The 27,710-nt window shown below is 49.4% G+C and overlaps 1 protein-coding gene across 1 annotated transcript in view; it reads right to left on the reverse strand.

The window, feature by feature from the left end:
* The window catches only part of Zan (zonadhesin), a 94,889-nt gene extending 74,716 nt beyond the window's left edge, over positions 1-20,173 (reverse strand). Inside the window, exons 1-19 of the mRNA XM_085836391.1 lie at positions 20,086-20,173; positions 19,671-19,942; positions 19,232-19,319; positions 17,517-17,669; positions 15,676-15,840; positions 14,673-14,764; positions 13,977-14,055; positions 13,716-13,862; positions 12,562-12,833; positions 11,515-11,599; positions 8,941-10,887; positions 7,445-7,629; positions 4,457-4,598; positions 3,817-3,933; positions 2,545-2,669; positions 2,169-2,314; positions 1,326-1,469; positions 374-478; positions 92-261 (exon numbers count right to left, since the gene is read on the reverse strand). Of these exons, the coding sequence (XP_085692517.1) occupies positions 92-261; positions 374-478; positions 1,326-1,469; positions 2,169-2,314; positions 2,545-2,669; positions 3,817-3,933; positions 4,457-4,598; positions 7,445-7,629; positions 8,941-10,887; positions 11,515-11,599; positions 12,562-12,833; positions 13,716-13,862; positions 13,977-14,055; positions 14,673-14,764; positions 15,676-15,840; positions 17,517-17,669; positions 19,232-19,319; positions 19,671-19,942; positions 20,086-20,173 (4,522 nt within the window). The remainder of the gene's footprint in view (positions 1-91; positions 262-373; positions 479-1,325; positions 1,470-2,168; positions 2,315-2,544; positions 2,670-3,816; positions 3,934-4,456; positions 4,599-7,444; positions 7,630-8,940; positions 10,888-11,514; positions 11,600-12,561; positions 12,834-13,715; positions 13,863-13,976; positions 14,056-14,672; positions 14,765-15,675; positions 15,841-17,516; positions 17,670-19,231; positions 19,320-19,670; positions 19,943-20,085) is intronic.
* Between the last annotated feature and the right edge of the window lie 7,537 nt (positions 20,174-27,710).

Raw genomic sequence — 27,710 nt, forward strand, 5'->3', positions numbered from 1 at the left:
AAGCAAAATGGGTGTTCAACAGGGTATACCCTGACTGGATCTGTAGGAAGCTGTTACCAGATCTTCCCACATGCTTTGGGTCCCAACTCACGGCAGAACTGGGGTTCCCTCCAGGGCTTCACAGGATAGCCGGCATCCTGGCAGGTGGCCGTCATGGCTGACATGTGAGCACAGAGCTTCTGCTGGAGACCCTGGAAGCTACACATGTCAGTCACACAGTTATCCAGGAAGGATGAGGCCTTCAGGTGGAGCAGGCATGCCCTGGGGAGAGAAGCTGAATCAGATGGCAGGAGAGGGCAGAGCCTCTACGCTCCACCTCAGAGAAACGCCAGTACCTAGCCAACCCTTGCAACCCATCTGCTTCCCTCCATACTCAAAGGGTCCACTTGGGTTGACAAGCTGTCCACATAACTTGGGTCCCGACATAGTGCTCCCCAAAGCAGCGTCACAAGATGGGGGATTCTTCTTCTTCTGACACCTGGAAGAGACCCAACCGAAGAAGACAGTAAAGCTGGAAGAGCCCAAAAGAGGTGGAAAAGCTGGAGTCTCCAGGTAAGGAAAGAGAAAAGGGCAATGCTGGTCAGTTTATAGTTTGTTCTTTTTGCGACAATATCACTACATTAGCCAGGCGTGGTCCCGAGTCTCCTATACTCCTGGGAACCTAAAGCTCACAGGCCAGGACTACCAGACTTTACCCCTTGTAACTTTTGTTTCTTTTCTTTTTTTTTTTAACATTGCTGGGATCAATACAGGATCTGGTGCATACTAGTTAAGGGTTCAACTAAAGAGTCACACCCCCAGCCCCTCCCTGGGGGATTCTAGGCAGGGGCTCTACCACTGAGCCACATCCCCAGACCCTCCCTGGGGGATTCTAGGCGGGGCTCCACCACTGAGCCACGCCCCCAGCTCCTCCCTGGGGGATTCTAGGCGGGGCTCTACCACTGAGCCACGCCCCCAGCCCCTCCCTGGGGGGTTCTAGGCAGGGGCTCTACCACTGAGCCACGCCCCCAGCCCCTCCCTGGGGGATTCTAGGCGGGGCTCTACCACTGAGCCATGCCCCCAGCCCCTCCCTGGGGGGTTCTAGGCAGGGGCTCTACCACTGAGCCACGTCCCCAGCTCCTCCCTGGGGGATTCTAGGCTCTACGACTGAGCTGTATCCTCAGCACTTGGATTTTAGAAATCAGATCTTGATGTCTGCAGATCCAGACATCCCTACATCTTCTGGAATGACAGACAGGAACAACTAAGCCCAGCACTGGTAGATCTGAAAATGGGCAAAAGTCGAGGAAGAGCAGTCCCAGCCCACAGTGGGGACCCTCACTCACTCCATGTCCTCATCCTCTTCCACCTGCCAGCTCAGCCTCAGCTCCTCCTCATCGTGCGTCATCATGCCATCTGACTTCAGGTTGTCGTTGCTGCTGTCCCCGTCATAGTTCCCACAGAAACCACAGAGCTTGCCCGAGTAGGTACTGTGGGTCCAGGAGAGGGGTGAGTCATGACTGAGGAAAAGGGTCTCAGTCATCAGAGACCACAGCAAGAGGACAGTGAGCTGTGCGGCCTGAGGGTAAGAGCCAGGAAGGCATTGAGAACACCTACTCTTAACAGAGTCTGTGATAGGCTTCAGATATGTAAGAGCCCCACTCAGCCTCAGCCTGAGCCATCTGTACAGGGTCTCCTCTGTTCTTTCTGCTCAACAACTCTACTCTCTCTTGGGTTTAAATCTCTCTCTCTCTCTCTCTCTCTCTCTCTCTCTCTCTCTCTCTCTGTGTGTGTGTGTGTATGTGTGTGTGTGTGTGTGTGTGTCTGTATGTGCCTGTGTGTTCCAGGGGTAGAATTAGCTCTTTACCAGCTGAGCCACCTTCCTTGTCATCTTTGTCCACCCATCTGGGGAGCCACTATTCCCTGAAGAATGATATCTTCTCTTCTGACAGCTCTTGAGCGTCCCCGAGTGACTCTTTATAACACATTCCCAAGGCCCTGTGTACATATCTGCTATTACCCCACTGCCCTCACTCCACTTCCTACTGTTTCCCTTCTGCCACTTGGGTTAGATGTGTCCCAGCATTAAGGACGCACGTGTAAATGATTAACCACAAGTAACTGAAATGCCAGGGGTGAGGCTGAGGGTGTGGAGGGTTCTGGCTGCCTGACTAGGCTGTCTCCCTTACCTGGACACAGTCACAAAAAGCTGCTGGTCACCATCCCATCTCACACGCAAACCAAATGTTGTCCTCAGCTCCACAAATCTCCCACTCAGACCCACATAGATGTCATCAGAAAGTATGGCTGGGAGGGTGACTTCCTGATCCCCAATCTGGGAGAGAGGAGACAGAGAGACGGATATGGGGGGGGGGTGTCAAGTAGGACCATAAAACTCTAACATCTCATCCAAGGCCAGAGGACATCACTGCTCCACAGCATCCCTCCGACTTCTCTCCTCTAGACTGGCTTGAAGCATCATCATTTTGCTTAATCCCAACCCTAACAGGGTCTCCAGGCTGACTATGGCCTGGCCTGGTGGGGTGAGCAAAGGATAGAACTCACCAATGTGTGTCTGCCACTGATCATGGTAACGGTAGTCTCTGGCAGAGAGATGACAACTTTGTCCAGGCAGGATACACCTTCTACTCCACGTTCTTCGGTGTTTGCTGTTATCCTAAAGAAGTGGTCTAGATGGAGAGAGAGCAGTGCTGAGGGTCTAAGTCACAACCAACCATTTGCTTGGTTGGTTGGTTGGTGATTTAATTGTTTGTTTGGTTGTTGGTTGGTTGGTGGTTGTTTGGTTGGTTGGTTAGATGGTTGGTTGGTTGATTGGCTGGTTGATTTCAGACAGGGTCTCATTATATCTTAGGCTAGCTTCAAACTTTTTCACATTGCTGAGTATGACCTTAAGCTCTGGGGATACCACCTCCTCCTCTCCAGTGCTCGGATTATACACATTTGCTACCATGTCCAGTTTAGGTGGCGCTGGGGGTGGAAGCCAGGGCTTTGTCTAAACTGGCACTTAAGCAACAGAGCTACATCCCCAGTCCCTGTTGGTTTTGGGACAGTCTTACTATGTATCCCAAGCTAAAACTCATAATCTTCTTGCCTCCACCTCCAGAATACTGGGATTAAAAACATGTACCACCCATTCTCTGCTTTCTGAGACCCTAGTTGTGGTGGCGGTGTCCAACTTGACACTTCAGGGCAGAGGGCTCGGGATATATCTCTCTGAGATAGTAAAGGACTCAGAATCCAAATGGAAAGGGCCATGCCGTGATTGTCTCCTTTCAAGATTGCCTGTCTCCCCTCGATGGACTGGGACCTCTTCAGGAAATCATGTTCATGTGTGACTCCGTCTCACCCTTTTTGTGAGACAAGGCTCCCAAGTAGCCCAGGCTAGCCTCAAACTCTCCGTAGTTGAGATGACTTTGTAGTGCTGGCCCTCCTGCCTCCCCTGCCCAGTGCTGAGAGGAGAGGTGAGTACTCCAAGTGGTTAATGAGGCTCGAGGGCTGGAAAGCAGGACCTCTACTAACTGACCCACATCCCCAAAACAAGAGTCCCTTTTACAGTCATTGTCTCTTTCCCAGGGGAAGCACCCACAGCAGCAGGGCACTGATAGCTTCAGCTGTTTCTCCAGGACTGTGGGCCTGAAAGCACTCCCACTGTGTGTGCATGTCCCAACTGCTCTTTAACAGAGGACCTTGCCCCATACAGCCCCTTTCTGCCATCTATCACCAATTCTGTTCAACCACAAACTAAGTCACCATGCCAGACACCTCTATAATATCAGCACACACAACCCCAGCCAAGCTCTGGCTCAAGTCTCCTACCTGTGGAGTTGCTGCAGGTTTGTGTCAAGACATAGGTACACGTCCCTGTGAAGCCAATGTGCCTCTCATCAAAGGTGACAAAATGAAGGTCCCCATAGACCAGGCAAGTGGCTTTACCTGCCAGGGAAGGGGGACACAGGTATAGAAAGCTGTTTCCAATGTTGCACTTGGCTGAACCCTACACCCCAACTCTGCTACTCAGATATATTCTCAGCTCCACTGCCCAAGGGAGATCAGAGACTACAGGTTCTCACCCACTCTGACAGAGAGTAATTTAGAAAGACAAGAGGGGTGACTTTCTGAAATCAGAACAGAACACGTGCAAATGTCGATCTCTGTCCTAATGTCCTCTTCCTCCTCCTCCTCTTCCTCTTTCTCCTCCTCCTCTTCTTTAAGATTTATTTATTTTATATGAGTATACTGTATCTGTCTTCAGACAGACCAGAAGAGGGCATCAGATCCCATTACAGATGGTTGTGAGCCACCATGTGGTTGCTGGGAATTGAACTCAGGACCTCTGGAAGAGCAGTCAGTGCTCTTAACCGCTGAGCCATCTCTCCAGTCCCCCCCCCCCAAGGAAGTGCATTCTAAAAAGACCTACCTACCCTCACACTCTGGCAGGATGAGGGGCAGTACTTACCGTAGGGCTCACACTGGTACTGGTCACTCTTCAGCTGGCATACCGTGTGCGTCCCACACTGAGAGATCTGGCACTCCATCAGGCTACCCGGCAAGCAGCGGCACCGCTCTGTGCAATTGGGAGTGAACCATTCTTCCCCAGGCTAAGAGCAACAACAGATCAAGAGTCATAATGCCATTGTTCTAAGGTGTGTATGCACGCATGTGTTCTTGCGTGTGCACACAAGCGTACATGCCTGTGACCACCCACCACAACTTCATGTGGAGGTCAGAAAACAACTTTGGGAGCTGGCTCTCTCCTTCTACCCTGAGGGTCCCAAGGATCAAACTCAGATCAATCAACCTTGGCAGCAGGTGTCTCTACCCAGTGAGCCATCTTACCAGCCAAGTGTGTGTATGCACGTGTGTTTCCATGGCAATGGCGCAGTATGGAAGATCAGAGGACAACTTTCTATCATGTGGGGCCCAGGGTCAAGGCTCACAGGCAAGAGCCTTTGCCTGCTAAGCCATTCCAGCGGCCCTTGCCCTTTCTCTTTTTGTTTCATTTCTGAGACAGGGTCTTACAACACTGAACTTGGGTAACTTTCCTGCCTCAGCCTCTCAAGTCCTGCGATTATAATCACATATAGTTTGTTTAAAGCACTCTTTTGTTTTGTTTTGGATTTGGATTTGTTCTTGTTTTCATGAGACAATATGGAGACCTGGTCGTCCTGGAGCTCAGTATGTGGACCAGGCTGGCCTTGAACTCACAGATATGCCCCCTGCCTCTGCCTCTTGAGTGCTGAGGTTAAGGCATGTGCTACCACACCCATCCCACTTTAAGCATGTTTGATGAATAGATGCGTGTGTTTATCACAAGTCGTTGGTAGCAGCAAGGAACATTTATTAAGTGATCTATGTGTGGCAAGATCTTATTTTAATTGGCAACTTGAAACAACTAGACTCACACAGGAAGATTATTATAGAGGGATCATCTAGATTAAGTTGGCCTGTAGACAAGTCTAGGGGATTGTCCTATTGCCTTGTGATATGGGAAGACCCAGTCTGAAAGCACACAGTCCCATTCTCTGGGTTGGGGCCCTGGACTTTATAAGAGTAAAGAAAGCTAGCTGAACACGATGCATGCATGCATTGATTTCTCTGTGTTCCTGACTGTGGATAGAATATAAAAGTAAAGCCAACTATCTTACATTCCTGCCGCCTTGATTTCCTCTCAACGATAGACTATAACTTGGAATCATTAATAAATCCCCCCCAGCTTGTTTTTTGCTTTTGTTTTTATTCTTGGTCTGTGTATTTTATCAAAGCAACAGAAATTAAAACCAAAAACGTGTATAGTTTTAGTTTTGTTATTTTGCGACAGTGTTTCATGTAGCTCAGGCTAGCCTTGACTTCCTGTAAAGAGCTGTGGATGACTTCCTATCTCTACCTCTCCAGTGTTATGATTGCAGCTGTGTGTCCCCACATCTAACACATACATGTAGTTGTATGTAAGGCAGTAGGAGTGCACACCCCAGCATTTAGATGGCTGAGGCAGGAGAATCACACAAGCTTGTGACTAGCCTGGGCTACAAAGTGAGCATGGATTAGGGAGTAACACTCTGCTCAGAACAACCACCAAAAAAAAAAAAAAAATGGAGTAATAATCTCTCTTCTTGCTGGAACTGAAATAGGGGGAGGGGGAGAAAGAGGAGGAGAGGAGGTGGGGAAGGGGAGAGAAGAGGGAGAAGAGGGGAAGAGGAGGAGGAGGGGAAGAGGGGGAGGAGGAGGAAGGTGAGGAAAAGGAGGAGGGGATGAGGGGGGAGGGCAAGGAGGACCAGGTATAGCTCAGTTACTCAAGGGCATGTCAAACATGCACAAAATCCTAAGTACTGCATAACTGGACACCTACTAGCCCAGCGCATGGGAGGTAGAGGCAGATGGATCAGAAGTTTAAGGTCATCCTCAGCTACATTATTGGCTGAAGGTCCATCCGAGACACATAAAACTGTATCTCAATACTAAACAAATATAAAAAAGTAGGTCTTATTGTGCTCCTTCCCCCTTCTCTTCCTCCTCTTCCTCCTCTTCTCCTTCTTCCTCTCTCTCTCTGTCTCTCTCTGTCTCTCTGTCTCTCTGTCTCTCTCTCTCTCTGTTTTTGTTTTGTAGCTTTTCTCTGTGTATCCCTGGACATCCTGGAACTTGCTCTCTAGACTGGGTAGCCTCAAACTCAGGGATTTGCCTGCCTCTGCCTCGGGAGTGCTGGAATCAAAGGTGCGAGCTACCACTGCCCAGCATTATTGTGCACATTCTTATAGCCATGGGAACAGATATAACAAGATAAAGTTTCCCAAAGTCATGCAGAGTGAATGCTGCATCCAGGCTCAGGCTCTGCTGCCTGACTCCAGATTCTAGACACCATTTATGCATAGCCACTGAGCTCTGGAAGCTCAGCCAGTCCTGAGTTGGGATTGTACCTCAGTGGTAGAGCCCCTGTCTAGAATCCCCTAGTGAGGGGCTGGTGGTGTGGCTTAGTGGTAGAGCCCCTGCCTAGAGTCACCCAGAGAGGGGCTGGGGGTGTGGCTCAGTGGTAGAGCCCCTGCCTAGAGTCACCTAGAAAGGGCTGGGGGCGTGGCTCAGTGGTAGAGCCCCTGCCTAGAATCCCCCCAGGGAGGGGCTGGGGGCGTGGCTCAGTGGTAGAGCCCCTGTCTAGAGTCACCCAGTGAGTGGCCGGGGGCATGGCTCAGTGGTAGAGCCCCTGCCTAGAATCCCTTAGAGAAGAGTTAGGAGTGTGAGTCTTTGGTAGAGCACTTGCCTAGCATGCAAGGAGTCCTTGGCTCCATCTCCAGAATTGCAAAACCAAAGCCAGTGCTAAATGAATGGCTACCCTAACCAGTCCTTTGGTCCTGTCCCTTGAGACTCTCTAAGCTCCTCTCACACAGAGAGCACCAGGACCCAGGTGTTCTGGCATCTATTCTCTTCTGGGAAGCTGGCACCCCTGGAGGCTTACCTTATAGTACTTGTTGTTGTAGGGACAATTGCAGGAAGACTCATTGATACATTGATTATTACTAAACAAAAACCCAGGATTGCAGACACAGCCAGGAATGCAGGGGGGCTGGCAGCTGGGCTTGGGGTTCTCACAGGATGCTGGGCATGCACACAATTCAATGTGGGCATTTGGAGGGCAGCTCTCTAAAAGGAAAACACAGCTTCCATCAGGCCTCCATTCCACAGCTTCCCACCTCACCCAGAAGCCTCCCTGCCTCTCTCCTACCCTATACTCAAGTTCTCTTCTAAATAAGCTTGCACTTATTCTGCCATAAAAAGAAGTAGGAAGGAGAAGGAGGGGGCAGTGGAGGAAGAGCAGCAGGAGGAGAAGATAATATCTGGTCATGGTGGTAGAAGTGGGAGGCCAAGGTAGAAAGACTGTTAAGAGTTCAAGGCCACCTTCATACTCACTTGAGGCCAGGACCTCGTCTCAAAACCAAAAACAAATGAACGAAACAACAACAACAACAAAAAAAGATCAATGCTATAATGAGGACAAATCTTGAAAATATTGTGCTCCTGAACACATATGTATGACTTATTCAGGTCAAGGTCATATATGATGGTGCTTACCAGTAATCCTAGCACTCTGGAGACCAAGGCAAGTAGATTATTCATTTGAGGCTAGCCTGAGCTATGTAGGAAGACACAAGGGAAAGAAGAATGGAGGGAAATAAAAAGGGAGGGGGCGTCAGGAGGAGGAGGAGGAGGAGGGCAGGGGACTGAGGATGGTTTGTAGCTGGTGTAACTGACATCTGAGTGCAGACTTTCTAAGAATCTCCTTCGGACAGTCCTGCCCCTCTTCAGCAGGAGTTCCTGAACTCCGTTTGGCTGTGGGTCTGTCTCTGTTTTCATCAGTTGCGGGATGAAGTCTCTCTGATGACAACTGGGATAGGCACCAGCCTATGAGCCAGAGGGGTCCAAAGCACCACAAAAAAAACCAAACCAAACCAAACCAAGCCAAAACCACAGAATTGACTAACCTGGGATCGGAGGGCTTCCCTAAGACTGAACAGACCGTCAGGGAGCCTGCACGGGTCTAATCTAGGCCCTCTGCATATATGTCATAGCTTGGTGTTTTTGTGGGACTCCTAACAGAGGGTGTGTTGCCTGTTTCTGACACTTTTGTCTGCTTTAGGGACCGTTATCCTCCTACTAGGTTGTCTAGTCCATCCTTACTATGAGAGGAGGTGCTTGATCCCATTACAACTTGATATGCCATGTTTGGTTGATATCCCTGGGAGACCTGCCCTTTTCTGAAGGCAAATAGAGGAGAGGAGAGGGAGGGAGGGATGGGGGTATGGAGAAGGTGGGGGAGCAGAAAGGAGGGGGGAAACTGTGGTAGGAATGTCATATATGAGAGAATTATTATTTTTTTAAAAGCAACTCATTCCCTAACTTCCTCCCTATTGTCTTCAGCTTGCTCCAACCACCTCATACCTGTGGTAGAAATACCTGTAGTCGGGGCCATGCTGAACATTGAGACACCTGGAGGCTTTGAAAGGCGTGGTCTGATGGGCATTAGTGGAGGACTTGGACAGGGTGGTCTACATGCTATGGATGTTTGAGTGGCAGCAGATTGCTCTGTAAGGAGAGTGGTCTCTTGAGTGGAGACGGTGGTCTCTTCAGAAGCAATGGTGGTCTCTTCAGGAGGGACAGTGGTCTCCTCAGGAGGGATGCTGACAGGAGGAACAGTGGTCACTTCTGTAGGGATGGTGGTCTCTTCAGGAGGGGTAGTGGTCACTTCTGTTGGGGTGGTGGTCTCCTCAGGAGGAACAGTGGTCACTTCTGTAGGGATGGTGGTCTCTTCGGGAGGGGTAGTGGTCACTTCTGTCAGGGAGGCGGTCTCCTCAGGAGGGATGCTGACAGGAGGAACAGTGGTCACTTCTGTAGGGATGGTGGTCTCTTCGGGAGGGGTAGTGGTCACTTCTGTCAGGGAGGTGGTCTCCTCAGGAGGGATGCTGACAGGAGGAACAGTGGTCACTTCTGTAGGGATGGTGGTCTCTTCAGGAGGGGTAGTGGTCACTTCTGTCAGGGAGGCAGTCTCCTCAGGAGGGATGCTGGCAGGAGGAACAGTGGTCATTTCTGTAGGGATGCTGGTCTCTTCAGGAGGGGAAGTGGTCAATTCTGTTGTGGTGGTGGTCTCCTCAGGAGGAACAGTGGTCACTTCTGTAGGGATGGAGGTCTCTTCAGGAGGGACAGTGGTTACTTCTGTAGGAATGGTGGTCTCTTCAGGAGGGACAGTGGTTACTTCTGTAGGAATGGTGGTCTCCTCAGGAGGGATGCTGGCAGGAGGAACAGTGGTCACTTCTGTAGGGATGGAGGTCTCTTCAGGAGGGGTAGTGGTCACTTCTGTTGGGGTGGTGGTCTCCTCAGAAGGGATGCTGGCAGGAGGAACAGTGGTTATTTCTGTAGGGATGGTGGTCTCTTCAGGAGGAGTAGTGGTCACTTCTGTTGGGGTGGTAGTCTCCTCAGGAGGGATGCTGGCAGGAGGAACAGTGGTTACTTCTGTGTGAACACCTGTCATTTCTGTGGAGACAGTGGGTACTTCTGTGGGGACAGTGGTCTCCCCAGTGGGAAAAGTGGTTACTTCTATGGGGACAGTAGGCACTTCTGTGGGGAGAGTGGTCCCTTCTGTGGGAAAAACAGTCTCTTCAGGAGAAACAGTGGTTATTTCTGTAGGGATGGTCTCCTCAGGAGGAACACTGGTCTCTTCAGGAGAGACATTAGTCACTTCTGTGGACACAGTAGGCACTTCTGTGGGGAGGGTGGTCTCTCCATTGAGGATAGTGGTCACTTCTATGGGGACAGTAGGCACTTCTGTGGGGAAAGTGGTCTCTTCAGGAGAAACAATGGTAACTTCTGTAGAGATAGTCTCCACTTCAGTGGATACAGTGGGCACTTCTGTGTAGAGAGTGGTCTCTCCAGTGGGGAATGCGGTCGCTTCTATGAAGACAATAGGAACTTCTGTGGGGACAGTGGTCTCTTCAGGAGAAACAGTGGTAACTTCTGTAAGGATGGTCTCCTCAGGGGGGACACTGGTCTCTTCAGGAGAGGCATTGGTCGCTTCCACGTAGGCACCTGTTACATCTGTGGGGACAGGGGTCACCTCTGTGGGGGAAATGATCTCTTCAGGAGATACAGTGATAACTTCTGTAGGAATGGTCTCCTCAGGGGGGATACTGGTCTCTTCAGGAGAGACATTGATCACTTCTGTGGGGACAGTGGTTGTTTCTGTGGGGATGGTGGTCTCTTCCGTGGGAGTGGTGGGTATTTCTATGGTAACAGTGGTTGCTTCTGTAGGGGTGGTGGACTGCTCCATGGGGAGCATAGGAACAGTAGATTCAGAAGGGCCAGTAGGTGGAAGCAGAGGATTGGAAGGAATCTCTGTCTGCAGCAATACTGCAAAGAAAAACAAACCCCTGGAATTTATTCAAAATTCTACCACCTTTCTTTCACTCGCATCTAAATAGGAGTGGGTAAGCTCAGGGCAGGAGGGCTACTTGGTCATCTCTATTTCTGCTTCCCATCTCCATCCTTCACTCACATATTCAACAGGCAGAGCTCCCAACACACATCTGACACTGTGCCAGGTACAGGAATCACAAAACTGAATCGGAGATGGGGCCTGACTTCAGCATTACTAGAGAAGGGTTCTGAGTCCTGTCACAGAAACTCATGCCATCAAAGACACCGTCATAGTTGGGTATGGGGTACCCACCTGTCATCATAGTCACCAGTATAGTTAAGGAAGAAGGTCACAAGTCTGAGGACAACTGGGCTACATTTTGAGCTCCTGTCTTACAGTGAACATAAAGTAAGCCTGGGAATATCGTTCAGTGGTAGAGAAGTTTCCTAGAATCCCCCAGTGAGGGACTGGGGCTGTGGTTCAGTAATAGGGCACTTGCCTAGAGTCCTCTAGTGCGAAGCTAGGAGTGAGACTCAGCTTGCCTGGAAGGTATGAGGAACTGGGTTCTCTTCCTCATACTAAGGGATGGAAGAAGCTGAGTCCTTAAATTTCATTCTTACCCCGACATGGTCCATGAGAGATCAAGATGAAGTTCAGAGCGACAACAAAGGCAGTGCTGGTGCCCCGGGTGGCCTCAATAAACAACTGAAGGTGATGGAAGTCAAGGAGGGAAGAGAAAGACTAAATCCCTGGGAACTCAGAAACTCTGCTGTGCATGTCCTTGCCACATGTCACTTTGTTAGAACTACAATAGTCCAGCACACCCCCAGCCTCTTACTGTCCTTTCTCTACCTTTCTGATCTGTATCTGAAATGCCCTGTATAGGCTCGTGGGTTAGAATGTTTAGCACTGTCTTGGGAGGCTGTAGAACCTTCAGGATACAGGCCACTAAGAGTCAGGCATTGGGTGGGAATAGCCTGGCCTTGCTTTTAGTTCTGTTCCTTGTTTTGTGGTCTTTGTGAGTGGAGTGGTTTGAATATGTTTGGCCCAGGGAGTGAGTGGCACTATTAGGAGGTGTGGCCTTGTTGGAGTGGGTGTGGCCTTGTTGGAGTGGGTGTGGCCTTGTAAGAGGAAGTGCATCACTTTATGGGTGGGCTTTGAGATCTTCCTCCTAGCTTCTTGGAAGACAGTTTGTTCCTGTTTGCCTTCTGAACAAGATGTAGAACTCTCAGCTCCTTCTCCAGCACCATGCCTACCTGGACGCTGCCATGCTTCCTGTCTTGATGATAATGGACTGAACCTCAGAACCTATAAGCCAGCCCCAGTTAGACGTTGTCCTTTATAAGAGTTGCTTTGGTCGTGGTGTCTCTTCATAGCAATGGAAACCCAAACCCTAACTAAGACAGTGAGCCACCCAGCAAGCTAATGCCGCGATGGCCATGCCTTGCCTACCATGATAGGCTGTATCCCCGCCCCCCTCCCCGCCCCCCAAAGCTGCAGGTCAAAATAAACCTCTTCTTGCATAAGCTGCTCATGTCTGAGATCCTGTCACTGCACTCAAGAATAACTAACATATCACCTCTCTACCTCCTCCACTCATCATCCACCCTGGACCTCTTTATTACTCCCCATGCAAATACAAATACGGTGCTTTCTCCATGTCTCACCTGCATGGGCTGCTGATGTCCCTTAGGGATGGTGACAGAGCTATTCATCCAGCCAGAGCTCTGAGACCCGACACGGTTCCACAGAGGAATGGGAGAACTACCCGCAGGACTTCCCAACAGGAGCTTGAGTGTGGTACCTTTGCCAAGGCCGTACATGTGGTAAGCAAACTCCACACAGATGTCCCCAGGTGCACAGAATGGTGGACTCACCAACCTGGCAGACTGCCCCTCCTGGGATAACTTCACTGAATCGAAGAAAATGTAATGCTCCCCTGGGTAAAAGAAGGGAACCAGAACAATAAGATGCCAAGCCTAAGCCTGTGTGGAAGACGAGTCTAGCTGCTTGCTGCAGCCATGTCTAGCTTTCTAAGTGAACATACAACCAAATATGCATAGTAGTATTTTTCTTCAATTGTTTTGTTTTGAAGATTTTATTTAAGTATATGGGTACACTATCATGTCTTCAGACACACCAGAAGAGGGCGTCAGATCCCATTACAGATGGTTGTGAGCCACCATGTGGTTGCTGGGAATTGAACTCAGGACCTCTGGAAGAGTAGTCAGTGCTTTTAACCGCTGAGCCATCTCTCCAGCCACTTATTTTGTTTTTTGTTTTTTTTTATTTGTTTTGTTTTTGAAGACAGGGTTTCTCTGTGTAGCTCTGGCTGTCCTGGAACTCACTTTGTAGACCAGGCTGAATTCACAGAGATCCTCCTGCCTCTACCTCCAAGGTGCTGGGATTAAAGGTGTGCACCACCATGTCCAGCTGTTTTCTTTAGTTTCTAAGTTTTATCATTCAGGCTGGCCTGGAACTTACAGTGTTCCTGCCTTAGCCTACACATTCCAAGTATGCATGCTTATTTAGGACTATTAACTGAAGAAAGCCAAAAGATGCAGGATACCCAGTCTACAGTCCATATTCTATTGGCATCACAGGCAGCTGAAAGACCATGGATTTTGAAGTCTTGGGCTCAGAGCAAGGCCTCTCTGCTGGGTTGCAATGATCCCACTACTCCGACCAACCTAAGCATGGTCTACTTTCTGGCTCTTGATTCTCATCCATGGACACATCATCTGCCAGCAGTGACACCATCAGGTCCCTGACTAGATACAGATGCTCTGACTCATAACCTCGAGGTCCTCTGTTCCCTCACCTCCATATGGGAACTCTCTTGGGGACCCTGCAATGAGGGTAGGCACACTTTTACTTCCCCAGCTCCAATGTCCGATGTCTCCATACACCTGGTTCCAGTCGCAGAAAGGATGAACTCTGTCTTCGAAGTCGCACTGGGGAAAGCTCTCTAGCAGATTCCAAGAGGAGAGAGAGTTTGAGACACTCAGTCCCATGAGCCCCTCCCCACCCCCAATCATTTCAACCCCTAATTCAACAGGGGTTCCCAAGGCTCTGTCCTCACCTCCACAGGGAGCTATGCTGATGGCATCCACAGCTATTGCTGGCTCTGGTATATTTCCAAACACACCCACTACCATGAACTGAAAGGAAAGGAAAGGAAAGGAAAGGAAGCCTGGAGGGAGCAGACACACACACCAATTCTCACTGCACACCCTCCCCACCAACCCTCCAGCCCTCTTAGGAAGGCTAATGTTCATCATCAACTTGATACATCTAAAGTCACCTGGCAGACAGACCTCTGGGCATGCCTATGGAGGGTACCGAGGGTGGGAGAGGGTTATCTTGATTTTGTTAATTGGGAGGGAAGACCCTCCCACTGTAGGAGGCATCATCCCTGGCTGGGACCCTGGACGGTATTGGTTGAGGAAAGGAGTTGACTAGCAAGAAGCTTTTATTGTTCTCTGCTTCCTGACTGTGAGCAGGATGTGGCCAGCTTCTTCAAGCTCCTGCCGTCATGAATTCCTCACTGGGTGGGCTTTACCCTTGAGCTGTCACACAGATTAAGTCCTTTCTCCCTTGAGATGCTTTTGTTAGAGTATTTTGTCGCCTGGACAGAAAAAGAAACTAAGACACCACCTCTCTGGCATTTCCATTCAAAGGCCCAGCTCCTGTTCCATCAGGTCTTCAGCTCACACTGAGGGAGGGAACCTATCATACACAGGGACTCCGAATGAGGATGGACCTTGCTTCTCTGTACCTGTATCTGTCCCTGTCCTGTGTAATTGACAGACACAGCCTGCCAGTCAGGTCCAGGATGCCCTGAGAAGAGAGTGTATTTCCGGATGTTGCCTACAATGGAGAGAAACAGAAGAGAAGAAAGTTTATGGGATTTGAGAGTAAAGGACAAATTGCACAGGGAACACCAAAGCAATATTGCTCCAGATGTAAGCAAAGTTCTGTCATTCACCGCTCTCTCTCCCTCTCCCTCCCTCCCTCTCTCCCTCCCTCCCCCTCCCCCTTCCCCCCTCTCCCTCCCCCTCTCCCTCCCTCCCTTTCTCTCCCTCTCCCTCCCTCCCTCTCCCTCTCTCCCTCCCCACCTCATTCCCCCTCCCCCTCTTCCTCTCTCTCTCTCTCTCTCTCTCTGTTTCTCCTCCTGCTTTGTATGTGTGTATGTGTACAAGAGCACATGAACGCATGTGCATACCTAAAAGTGCATGTGAAGCCAACCTCAGGTGCCATTCTTTAGAAGGTATTCACCTTGGTTTTTTGAGTCTTATGCTAGCTGACCAGGGAGCCCCGTGGATCTGCCCGCTTACCTGTACCTCCCCAGTGTTAGTATCACAAGCAAGCATTACTCTGCTTAGCTTTCTACATGGGTGTTGAGGGTAGCAGTCAGGTTTCCATGCTTGTGTGGCAAACACTTTCCTGAGTATCTCCCTGGCTGGTTTGCTGCTGTTTGTTATTGATTTTTAGGCAGTCTCCTGTAGGCTAAGCTGGTTTCACACTCACTTTGTAGCAGAGACTGGCCTTGAACTTCTTAATCTTCCTGCTCAAACCTTTCAAGTGTTTTAATTCCAGGTGCCATCTACTGTGGCTGGCAGTGCCTCTGTTTTTCTAGAGTCCAGTGTCCTTATTTCTAATACATGGAACAATCTCACAAGCACACTGGGTTTCCCTAGACCCCGGGGAGATATTCCCTCTCAATTTCCTGTCAACCCAACCCTCCTAGGTGGCACCCGTGATCAGTAAACTTTTCTAACCCAAAAATGTAGCATAAACAAAAAGGCCTTCTTCATGTCCCTGGCCATGCATTATGTAGTGGAAAGACAGGGTCATACAGCCTCTGGAGTGGCTCAGGGGACTCAGAAGAACAGCTTTCTGTCCTGGCCTTGCATTCGTAGAGTCCAGGAGCATGTAGTAGCCATCTGTAAAAGAAAGAGCCAGTGAAGTGAATGTCTGGGATGGTGAAGATGTAGGGACCTGGGTGAAGTTAGAGACCTGGCCGTGGGGAGTTCCAACAGCAGCCTAGAATGAGACACAGGTCGGGGGGTTACATCCACATCACAACTTGCAGAGTGCTTGAACTGATGTTTCTATAGTAAACGCAGCCATCCCAATCTTGTCCCCTGGGTGCTGCTGACTCTTCAGGTTCAGTAGTTATAGCCTCTTTCTTTCCGTGCTGCCCTCCTCCCACTCCCCCCACCAAGACCAGGACACACTCGAGTGAGTCACTCAAGTTGATGACAGTTATCCAGTCTGACCCTGAAAAGTAGGCAGTTCCCACACACACACACACACACACACACACACACACACACACACACTCCAGCCTTCCCTTCGGTATTAAAACAGACAGCCAATCAGTCTGAGCTTCGCTTAGGGACGCAACTAGTAACCAAGGGAAGAGAGCACTGGTTTGCGGGGCGGGGAGAGCGCACACGCATGCGTGCTCTTGTCCAACCACCTTCGGATTCCTGCAAACCTCGAGCTGAGAGAGGCCAAGAAGCCAAGAGAATGAGCCAGTGGTTTCAAATGAAAGGGAAGGGGTTGTTGAAGAACTTTCTAGAAGGTAAGCGTCCCGGAACAGGAGGATGAATGATCATAACAATAAGTAAACTGGGAATGGAAATCACACATCACTTGGTGTTTGACCTCCAAAACTTGCTGGATGCAAGAACTATGTGGTGGTGAGGAGGAGATGGGCACTGTGAAGGAGAGACGAGGAAGGCGTGGATGGCTGAAACAGGATGAGAAAGCCCAGGCAGGAGTACAGGGAGGTGAGAAGCAGGAAGGGGTCATCACCATGGACAGAATGGACAGAAAGGAATGTTGTTTGGCTTAACTGACAGCAATCTTCCTCAGCAGCTCTTATCTGTGTTCCAAACAGTGGCTTCTTCAGGAACCCTGTGTGACATGCAGTCAGGATCTTGCTGACCAGTCCAGGCTGGCCTGAACTCACCATCCTCCTGCCTTATCCTCCCAGGTAGTTGAATTACAGGCAAGCCACGCCATGCCTCTCTCTCTGCTTGCCCCTTTCCTCTCTCGCTGTTCCTTCCATGGGCAGAGAATGGAACCCAGGGCCTTATGCATGCCACACAAGAACTTTACCACTGACCTACATCCCCAGCCCTTATTTTTCATTTGTTTCTAAAACAGGGTCAGTCCCCAGGTTGCACTTGAAATCACTAAGTAGACTAGGCAGTTATTGAACCTCACATCCTCCTGCCTCAGCCTCCTGAGGCCTGGGGTTACAGGCTTATGCCACCATACCTGACTTCTTGCAGGTTTTACACAGCAGTTCTTAACTTCCTGGGCTATTGTACAGGGTGGCTATTCAGTAAGTAATACTGGATGGAGAATGAATGGATGGATGAATGAATGAATGACTACAAGGAAAGACTGTGAGAAGCAAGTGGTACGGGTCTGCTTGGCAGCCATTTTGGCAGTAGAGGGAGCTAGAGAATACTTGACATCATGCTTCTTGCCATGAGCTGAAGGAAGCATAAGACTGCTGGGTTCCTGGCCTGACCTAGGGATGTCATTGTAGGAGATACACAGGTCACTGGAGCCCAGAGATTGTAGGAATATATACAATACTCACTACCAGGGTTAGAGAAGTCTTCAGCAGGCCCCACACCCTGCTTCCCTGTTGATCCCTTCTTCTGGGTCCACTTAGCCCCAGTGGCAGTTGGGACCCAGCTCCAGCCGCAGAGATCATTTAGAGTATCAAAGGTACACATTTGAGACATGCAGACTGAGAGGAGAGAGAAAAAAAAAAAAGAGATGGAGCTGGGGGCGTGGCTCAGTGGTAGAGCCCCTGCCTAGAATCCCCCAGGGAGGGGCTGGGGGCGTGGCTCAGTGGTAGAGGCCCTGCCTAGAATCCCCCAGGGAGGGGCTGGGGGCGTGGCTCAATGAGAGAGCCCCTGCCTAGAATCTCCTAGGGAGGGACTGGGGGCGTGGCTCAGTGATAGAGCACCTGCCTAGACTGCCCCAGGGAGGGGCTGGGGGCGTGGCTCAGTGGTAGAGCACCTGCCTAGACTGCCCCAGGGAGGGGCTGGGGGCGTGGCTCAATGAGAGAGCCCCTGCCTAGAATCCCCCAGGGAGGGGCTGGGGGCGTGGCTCAGTGGTAGAGGCCTTGCCTAGAATCCCCCAGGGAGGAGCTGGGGGCGTGGCTCAGTGGTAGAGCCCCTGCCTAGAATCCCCCAGGGAGGGGCTGGGGGTGTGGCTCAATGGTGGAGCCCCTGCCTAGAATCCCCCAGGGAGGGGCTGGGGGCGTGGCTCAGTGAGAGAGCCCCTGCCTAGAATCCCCCAGGGAGGGGCTGGGGGCGTGGCTCAATGGTGGAGCCCCTGCCTAGAATCCCCCAGGGAGGGGCTGGGGGCGTGGCTCAGTGATAGAGCATTTGCCCAACGCATACAAAGCCCTGGTTTCACCTCGATATCAAAAGGAAGGGGCTGTGTGATTTCTGTCGCAAGAGGAAGCTTAGAAAAAAAATGCCTCAGCCAGAACTCTGAGGCCCACTCTCAAGGCTGCAGTGTGTGCTGGCAAGCTTTGAGGCCAACCTATATCCTACTGCTCAAGAATTCTGCTCTTGGTACAAATTACATACCCTGCCCAGTCTGTCAACTGGGACTTGTCTCTGTGTAAAGCTGTAAATTAAATGATGTTTGTGGAGCATCTAGCCCATGTTCAGCGAGTCTAAGTTCCTTGTATAGGGCTGGATTTTCCCCTCCCAGCCAGCCTAAAAGGAACACTCTGCATATATCAGAGTAGTAGTGTGGGGTAACCCCTGCGATGACTTTACAGTCAGATTTTCAAGGAACCAAAGACTTCTTTTGTTTTAGAGACAGCATGGAATGCAGCCCAGGCTTGCCTCAAAATTGCCATGTAGCCTAGGATAATCTTGAATTTAGGATCCTCCTGCCTCTGCGTCCAGAAAGCTGGGATAAAAGGTGTGCGCCATCACAAGGGAACCGTGCATGCTGGCCAAGTGCTTTACTAAGATACATCTCCCAGCCCACCAAGGGTTTATGGACACACACAGGCTAAGATAGGCCAGCCTGTGGCCATGGGTCCTGGTCAGCCACTGTAGACCAGATAACCATGCTAAAAGGGCACCTCTTACATAGTGACTGCTTAAGAAGCCAGGGGTGTGGGATGAAGTAGCATCAAGAAACCAGAAGCTTCAATTCATGAGAAACCAGGGTCCCGCTTGCTGAGCAGTCTCACCCCTATTTTGGAAAGTTTGACGGGTGTGTGTGTGTGTGTGTGTGAGCAGTCAGGAGGAGGAGAGGCACTTAAGAGGGTCAGGAACTCACTCCGATTGCAGGTACCCCGCCGGATAGAGAGGCCATCCAAAGAGATGTCCAGGTAGGCGGTGTTTCCTCTCATGCCTTCAAACATCAGCTGCGGAATTAGGGACAAAGAGACCCTGATCCTGTGAGCCACATGACTGGCCTCCTTTCTCTGTGACTGCTGGTTTCCATCCTGAACTCAGATGGCTGGGACTCCGGGTCCCCTCTTTTTAAAAAAAGTGCATTCATGTATAACACATCGCACAAGCGTGGGTCAGAGGACACGTTCTGGGAGTTGGTTTTAGCCTTCTACCACATGGGTCCTGGAGATGATCTCAGGTCACCAGGCTTGATGCAAGAAAACTCCATGATGGCCCTCTGAGCTCCCCCTCGGCCTCCCTTCCTAAGCCACCTCCCTTAGATCCCTTCTTCACCAGACTTCCAGGTCTGCTTTTAACCTCACCCAGCTTGGTATATCATGATCTGCTGGTACAGTGACAGTGGTGGGCATCCAAGAGGGACTCTGGGTGTTCACGTGTTTCCAGAGTATATAGGGCCGGAGATGCTTCCGGCCCCTGAACAGCAGCAGTCTGAGCTGGGCGCCCCACGACAGCCCGAACATGTGGAAGGCAAAATGGACGCAAAGGGGACCTTGCTCCCATATGTCGGGGCTACGCAGGCGTGCCACTCCGCCCCGAGGGAAGGTCTTGGGATCCATGTGCAGGTAATACCCCTCTGTGGGGAGACAGAGTGGAAAGGGCTGAGTCTTTGCTGTCTGAGGGAGCCGTCCCATCCACCCCCCGCTCAACTCTGCTTCCAGCAGCCCCCTCCCAACTTTATCCCCTCTCCAAACTTTAGGCTTCCCTCAAACCCCTTACCTCCATTGGGGTACCCCCCAGGGGGGCCAGAAGTGCCAGTCAGGGAGGGTCCAGTAGTCCGAACCCAGTCCCCATCATCTGCAGACATTTGAGACCAGTCACAGAAAGGTCTGGAATTGTCTTCAAAGTCACACTTGGAGAGAATGGCTGGGAAGAAAGAGTCTCTGTGAGGCCTCAGAAAGGGCAGAGGGCAAGGGTTAGGTCACAGAGCCACCCTGGGAGGTGGGGGTCAGCAGGGTCACTAAGTATGGAGAAGGCCGCCGCTAAGAGCTCAGATCCAGAGCAAGAGATGTGGGAGACACAGAACTGGGGGGAGGGGAAGCTGGAAAGTAGAGAGAGTAGATGACAAAGTTGGGGAGCACAAACTAAGGTCCAGGCTAATTCAGAGAGACGGGCTTTGTCTTGGTAAGATGTGTTTAGTTGTGGCAGTTACTGTTATCTTGGTGTGTGCATGCATGTGTGTGTGTGCAGATGTGCATGCATGTAGAAACCAGAGGTCAATATCAGATGGCTTCCTCAATCTCTCTCCACTTTATGTTTTGAGACAGGGTTCACCGATTCAACTATACTGGCTGGCCAAGGAACCCTAGAGATCCTCCTGTGTCTGCCTCTACAGTGCTGGGACTACAGCACCTACCACGGCAAGCTCTTTACATGGATGCTAGAGATGGAACTCAGGTCCTTAAGCTTGTGCAGCAAAGATGCTGTTGAGTTATCTCCCAGCACCCCTGTCTCATGTTCTCATGCAGCCCAAGGTGGCCTTGAACTCCACATCCTCCTGCCTCAGCCTCCTGAGAGCTGGGATTACAGGTGTGCACAACAATACCCAGCCTACTGTTTTGTTATTTTGAGACAATGTGCTCAAAATGCTGCTAGGTAACCCTGGCTAACCAGGACCTTGTGATCCTGCTTTGGCTTCCCAGTGCTGGCTTGGCAAGCCTGTATCATCATATCCAGTGATTGTCATAATTAATTTGAACAGGAATCTCTCAGGTGGAGTGAGGCCCAGTTTTCCCACTGTTCCCTCCACCCTTTCAGTTCAGGCACTGCCCTTTGTGTCTGCATCCCATGTTTATGTGATTGCTGTACCCTGACTAGGAGCCCTGTACTAGGACAGGAGGAGAGTTCACGGTTAGAGCAGGTTGTAAGGAGGGAAAGGAGGCCTGAGCAGGTCTGGTTCCAACTCACAATCCTCCCTCGAAGTGTGCGCCGTCAGCCCCAGGTCTAGAGAGTCCGGTCTCCTTGGGGTTAGTTTGGAAAAAGCAAAGAATGTGACCTTTGTCGTTATTCAAATTATCATTAATACTACGATTATGTTGTGGTTTTTTTTTTTTCTTTTTTCTTTTAAGACAGGGTCTCATGTAACCCAGGCTAGCCTTAAACTCCCCTAAGTGACCAAGGATGACCTTAATTAAGTTCATGATTCTCCTGCCTCCACCTTCTAAGTCCTGGGGTTGCAGGAGTTCACCACCGCATCTGGCTTATTTCTTTTAGAGACAGTCTTTTGATGAGTAGCCTAGGCTAGCCTCAAGTGTTCAATCCTCCTGCCTCCCTCACCTCTAGTGCTAGGTTTATAAGTTTGCACCACCACACCCAGCTCCCCTCCCCACCTTACAAACTCAATAAAAAAAAAAAAAAAAACCTTCCTCTTCCATCAACTTGGGTCAGAATTTCCTACAATTCAACTGCTACTTGTCCAGAGCCCTGCACCCAAGTTCAAGGAATCAAAAACACCTCTCATTCCTTGCCACCTTCTGTCATGAACTCTGGCCTATCAGCTTTGCCTACTGTGGGGTTTTGGAGAGTGTAAATTTTTTGTCTTTCCCTCCCAGCCTGGAATGTCACCTCAATTTCAGGACCTGGGGATGTGAGGCTCTTCCCTATCCTGGCCAATAGGCCGTCTTCTTCCCAGCCCCACTGACGGTCTCCTTACCTCCCTCCTCAGTCTCCTGACTTCAGTTTTGAGTCAGGGTCAACCTGGTAAACCCCCGAACCCTTTATCACTGCTCTCCCCAGTCCAGCTTACCACACAGGGAAAGGCACTTGTTCCTGGCCCCAGGCGGACCCCACTAGCAGCATCAGGGTCCAAACTGGCAGAGCCATGGGGGACCTCGGAGGTGGCCCTCGGGTGGAGAAGAAGATTACAGTGAGGATCCCAGGCCACTTTATAAACACCTGGCCCTCCTCTCTTGTCACCCTTCTGAGGAGGCCATTAAAAAAAAAATCACAGAATTTGAGAAGTCCCTAGGAATATAAAGTTATCAAAGTTGAAAGGGAAAACCCAATAAAAAAAGTTATAGACAGAAATAAAAAGGGAGATAGAAACAGATCCAGGAAGTTCTAACATCAAGCAACAAGTAGTTAGATAAGAAACAACAAAGGAAAAGAAGACCGAGAGATAGAGTCTCGCAGAGCCCAGGCTAGCCTCAGATTCATGATGTAGGCAAGGCTAGCCTTGAAATCCTTGAAGCTTCCACCTCCACATGCTGGGATTATAATCATGGTAGCCACTAAGCAAGCACTAGCGAGGTCTCCCAGAGCTGAGACACTCGGGTCTCTTAATTAAAAGGTACCTAGTGTGCTGGATTCGGAAACCCACAGAAAAGGCTTTGTGAAATTTCAGAATATCAGGGCTGACAGGAAGATGGAAGACCCTTTTAGACAGTAAGGAACAAGTCACATACTAAGGACCGGGGATCCTCATGGCCTCCTCAGTCTCCTCGGTAGCAACCATAGGTTCTAAAGGCAGCAGAACACTAGCTGCAGAATGCTGATGGGAAAATCATTCAAACTTAACATTCTACAACTGTTGAGAGTCACATGAATGGCTGGAAATGAGGGACAGAGAATTGAAGGACATACTTTCTCATAGAGGAAGAAATGCAGGTTGCCAGGAAGCATTGAAAGTGTGTATGTAGAGCCGGGCATCATGGCACACGCCTTTAATCCCAGCACTCAGGAGGCAGAGGCAGGTGGATTTCTGAGTTCGAGGCAAGCCTGGTCTACAAAGTGAGTTCCAGGACATCCAGGGCTACACAGAGAAACCCTGTCTCGAAAAACCAAAAAAAAAAAGAAAGAAAGTATGTATGTGTGTGTCTATGTGCCTATCTGTGTATATGTCTATGTGCCTGTGTGTCTGTGTGTCTATGTGTGTCTATGTGCCTGTCTATGTATATGTCTCTGTGTGTATGTGTCTCTGTTGTGTGTCTGTGTGTGTACCTGTCTGTGTGTATATGTTTATGTGTGTCTGTGCCTGTCTGTGTCTGTGTGTGTATCTATGTGTGTCTGGGTGTATCTTTGTGTGTCTGTGTGTATGCCTCTGTGTTTGTGTGTCTCTGTGTCTATGTCTGTGTTTATCTGTGTGTGTGTCTGTGTGTGTCTGTATTTGTGTGTGTGTGTGTGTGTGTGTGTGTTTGGGTCTGTGTGCATGTAAGTCAGAGGATACCTTTCAGTAATTCTGTCCTTTTACTTCATGGATTCTGAGAATCAAATTCTAACTATTAGATTTGGCAGCAAGTTGAGCCATCTTGTCGACCCCTATTTCTCTAAGACAGAGTCTTATAGCCCAGGTTAGCCTCCAATTGTGACTGGCATGCCACCATGCCAGTTTATGTGGTATTGAGAATCAAACCCTAGGTATCATACTAGGCAAGCTCCCCACCAACTGAGCCACATCCCCAGTCTTTTGTTTTGTTTTTCAGACAGGGTCTGTGTAGTCCAGGCTGGACCTCGTTGTCTAGTCCCAAGCCGCCTTCAAACTTGTGGCAGTTCTCCCATCTCAGCCTCTCAAGTGCTGTGGTCCCAGCTACTCAGCAGACTGAGGCAAGAAGATTGCAAGTTCAAAGGCAGCCTGGGCAACTTATTGCAACCTTGTCATGAAAGAAAACGTCAAAGGAAACCTGAGTGTGGAATTTAGCCAGTGGGGAGTATACAGCTAGTGCGGGTAAGGTTCAGCGATCCTATCCGGGCACCACACATGCTCGCAGATGCACATAGGGGCACACACCTTAAAGATTTATTTGTGTGCAGTATGTGTCCAGGTGAGTGGAGGTGTTCAGAGAGGCCAGAGAAGGCCATCAGATCCCCAGGAACTAGAGTTATAGGTGACTATGAGCTGTTGCACCTGGGGACCGGGGGACAAAACCTAGTCCCTCTGCAGGAGTAGCAAGTACTTTGAACCACCAAACCATCTCTCCAGTCTCCTGTAGTTTTTTAATATTTTGTTAAAATTAATTTTCAAATTAAAAAACACCTAGACTACATATTATGTCTATAACATAGTGACTACATATATATAGTCACAATTATACCAAATATACATGCCTATATGTATATGTGACATATGCAGTGTGTGTGTATGTGTGTGCCTCTGATTTTGTCCGGAGCTCTCCTAGTAGTCTGGGCTAGTAGTAGCCAGTGAGCCCAGGGACCCACCCGTCTCCTTCCCTTCTTGCCATCGCTGGGATTACAGGCACACACCTCCACATTCGTCTTTTTACATGGTTCTAGACATGCAAACCCCGGCCCTCATGTTTACCAGGAAAGCATTCTGCTGGCTGATCTGTTCCAGCAGGACTTCTTTTTGCTGTCTCAGAGGAAGCTCTAGAGTCCATGTTTGTCTTAGTCCAGGGTTTTAAAAAGGAACAGAACTGCTAGAATGAATATATACATACATATATACACATATACATACATACACACATATGCATACATATACATAAATACACATATACACACATATATACATGCATATATAATAACATAATATGCATTCATATATGTGTGTGTGTATATATATATATTTATATTTATATATATATAGATTATCCAGGTAACCTGGCACTGGTTGTCTCATTTCAGAAATCTTTCTGGAATAAGCATCCAACTCTGAGAGTGGAGGAGAGAAGATGTCACCAGTGGACTGAAACCAGGACAGGTCCTGAAGGGCTTTGATCCTGGGTCATTTTTTTCTTCTTTTTTAATTGGGTATTTATTTCATTTACATTTCCAATGCTATCCCAAAACACACTCCCCCACCCACTCCCTCACCCACCCACTCCCACTTCTTGGTCCTGTCATTCCCCGGTACTGAGGCATATAAAGTTTGCACGACCAATGGGCCTCTCTTTCCACTGATGGCCGACTATGCCATTTTCTGATTCATATGCAGCTAGAGTCAAGAGCTCCGGGGTACTGGTTAGTTCATATTGTTGTTCCACCTATAGGATTGCAGATCCCTTTAGCTCCTTGGGTACTTTCTCTAGCTCCTCCATTGGGGGCTCTGTGATCCATCCACTAGCTGACTGTGAGCATCTACTTCTGTGTTTGCCAGGCCCCGGCATAGTCTCACAAGAGACAGCTATATCTGGGTCCTTTCAGCAAAATCTTGCTAGTGAATGCAATGGTGTCAGCGTTTGGAAGCTGATTAGGGGATGGATCCCCAGATATGGCAGTCTCTAGATGGTCCATCCTTTCGTCACAGCTCCAAACTTTGTCTCTGTAACTCCTTCCATGGGTGTTTTGTTCCCAATTCTAAGAAGGGGCAAAGTGTCCACGATCCTGGGCCATTTATAGTCTCATCATTTTTCTAAAACCACCAGGTGGGTCAAGCAAGTGAGATTTTATAGAAGCATATGCGGCTATTTGTCAGCAGGTTGTTAAGGGCAACAACCCTTTGTTTCAGCTGTCCCTCCAGGTCATTCTGTTCTGTAGCAAGTGAAGTCACTCTTGGCAAATAGGCAGTGCTTTAAGTAAATCACTAAATAAATCAGTAAGTCAGTATCCAATAATTGCTCTTTTCTACCTAATTCTACTTTCAGTCTCACACTCGAGAGACCAAGAACCTAGCAATCATCCCGTGCACTGGAATGCTATATCAGTTATCCTGATCAGGCACCAGAGGCCTGGCCTTCACTCTATATTGGAATCGCAAGGAAGATGGTTCTAACATTGGTGAAGGATTGCCGCAGCAGCAGAAATGCAGACTGACCAGCAAGAGTGAGAGCATGCAGGCAAAAAAGCAGTTTTCTTTTCCATGTCCTATTCTGTGTCAGAGGGTGACACCCAGGCAGTGGTGGCGCATGCCTTTTATCCCAATGCTTGTGAGGCAGAGGCAGGTGGATCTATGGGAGTTGAGGCCAGCCTGGTCTACAGAGGGAGATCCAGGACAGCCAGGGCTACACAGAGAAACCTTGTCTCAAGACAAAACAAAACAAACAAAAAACCCTGAACAAATAAACAAAGAAAAAAGAACAAAGACACAAAGAAAGGGAAAAAAGGAGAGAGCAAGCTGGGCACCAGCAGCCATCTGCCTCTGCTCCCTGACTGTGGATGTCATGGGAGCAGCTCCCGCTGCCCCGCCTTCCCCTCCCCCCCCTCGCCCCCGTGACAGACTGTGTTCCCAGAAGTGTGAGCTAAAATAAAGCCTCATCCCCTGAGTTGCTTCTTGTCTGTGTTTGGTTATAGCAATGAGAGATGTGGACAGGATGCTGGCTGATAAATGCTAAGCTCATGGTCAGATGCCAACTGGTTTTCAGTGCGTTTTCTTGCTCTTAAAAGCAAGACAAAAGCCTGGCATGTTAGTGCACGCCTTTAATCCCAGCACTCAGGAAGCAGAGGAGGGCAAATCTCTGTGAGTTCAAGGTAAGCCTGATCTACAGAGTGAGTTCCAAGACAGCCAGTGCTACACAGTGGTGTCTTGTTTCAAAAAATAAGAACAAACAAAGCAACAAATGGTTAAAAGTGCTTGCTGCTCTTAAGGACAAGCAGAGGTCAGTTCCTAGTACCCACATGGGTGCCTCACAACTGCTCATAAATCCAGTTTTAGGGAATCAGACACCCTCTTCTGGCCTACACACACACACAATAAAAATAAAATAAAATAAATCTTTTTAAGAAAAAAATTTCAAAACTAAGCCAGATATAATGGTCCAGGCCTGTACTCCCAGCACCTGGGAAACTGAGGCAGGAAAATTCTAAGTTCCAGGACTGCCTGGGCAATTTAGCCTCTGTCTCAAAAAACCCAAACAACAAAACAAGCCTCCCTCTCAAGTTACAATAGACTCGATATAGAATTAATATTCCAGCTCCAACAACCCAAAAAAGATACCTCAACCTTGCTCTTTCATAGCCACGGGGGTGGCAATGGGATGTCTGTTGTGGAAGTCAAAAAAAAAAAAAAAAAAAAACGAAAAAGACTGAAGGGAAGGATCCCAGAGGAAGGAGATTGCTGGCAAAGTTCCCTAACAGTTCCCAACTGCGCCTCAAGAGGGCACTGTAGTCCAGGAACTAAGTTCACCTCCCCCCAAATTCTTTTGAGTCCTCCCCTTTGCTGCCTCCTCCCACCTGAATTATAGACACACACACACACACACACACACACACACACACACATTCACTCCCAGCAAATTCCCTCCAGCCCCCAACTCCTTCAACCTACACATAATTTTTCCTGCAGTGGACTTCGAAGGCTTTCGGGCTGGATTCTAAATGTCTTGTTTTGGGAACAGAATGAAGGACAGCCACATAGGATAATAGCCAGGATTGGGGTCCTGGTACTCTGTGCACCATCTTTGACTGGTCGGCTGTGTGGGTCTCTCTCCTAAGCATGCTTTCCCACATGAAGC

This window comes from Mus caroli, unplaced genomic scaffold (assembly GCF_978045245.1).
Source record: "Mus caroli unplaced genomic scaffold, Mus_caroli_1 scaffold_4, whole genome shotgun sequence".
In the NCBI taxonomy this organism is placed as follows: Eukaryota; Metazoa; Chordata; class Mammalia; order Rodentia; family Muridae; genus Mus; species Mus caroli.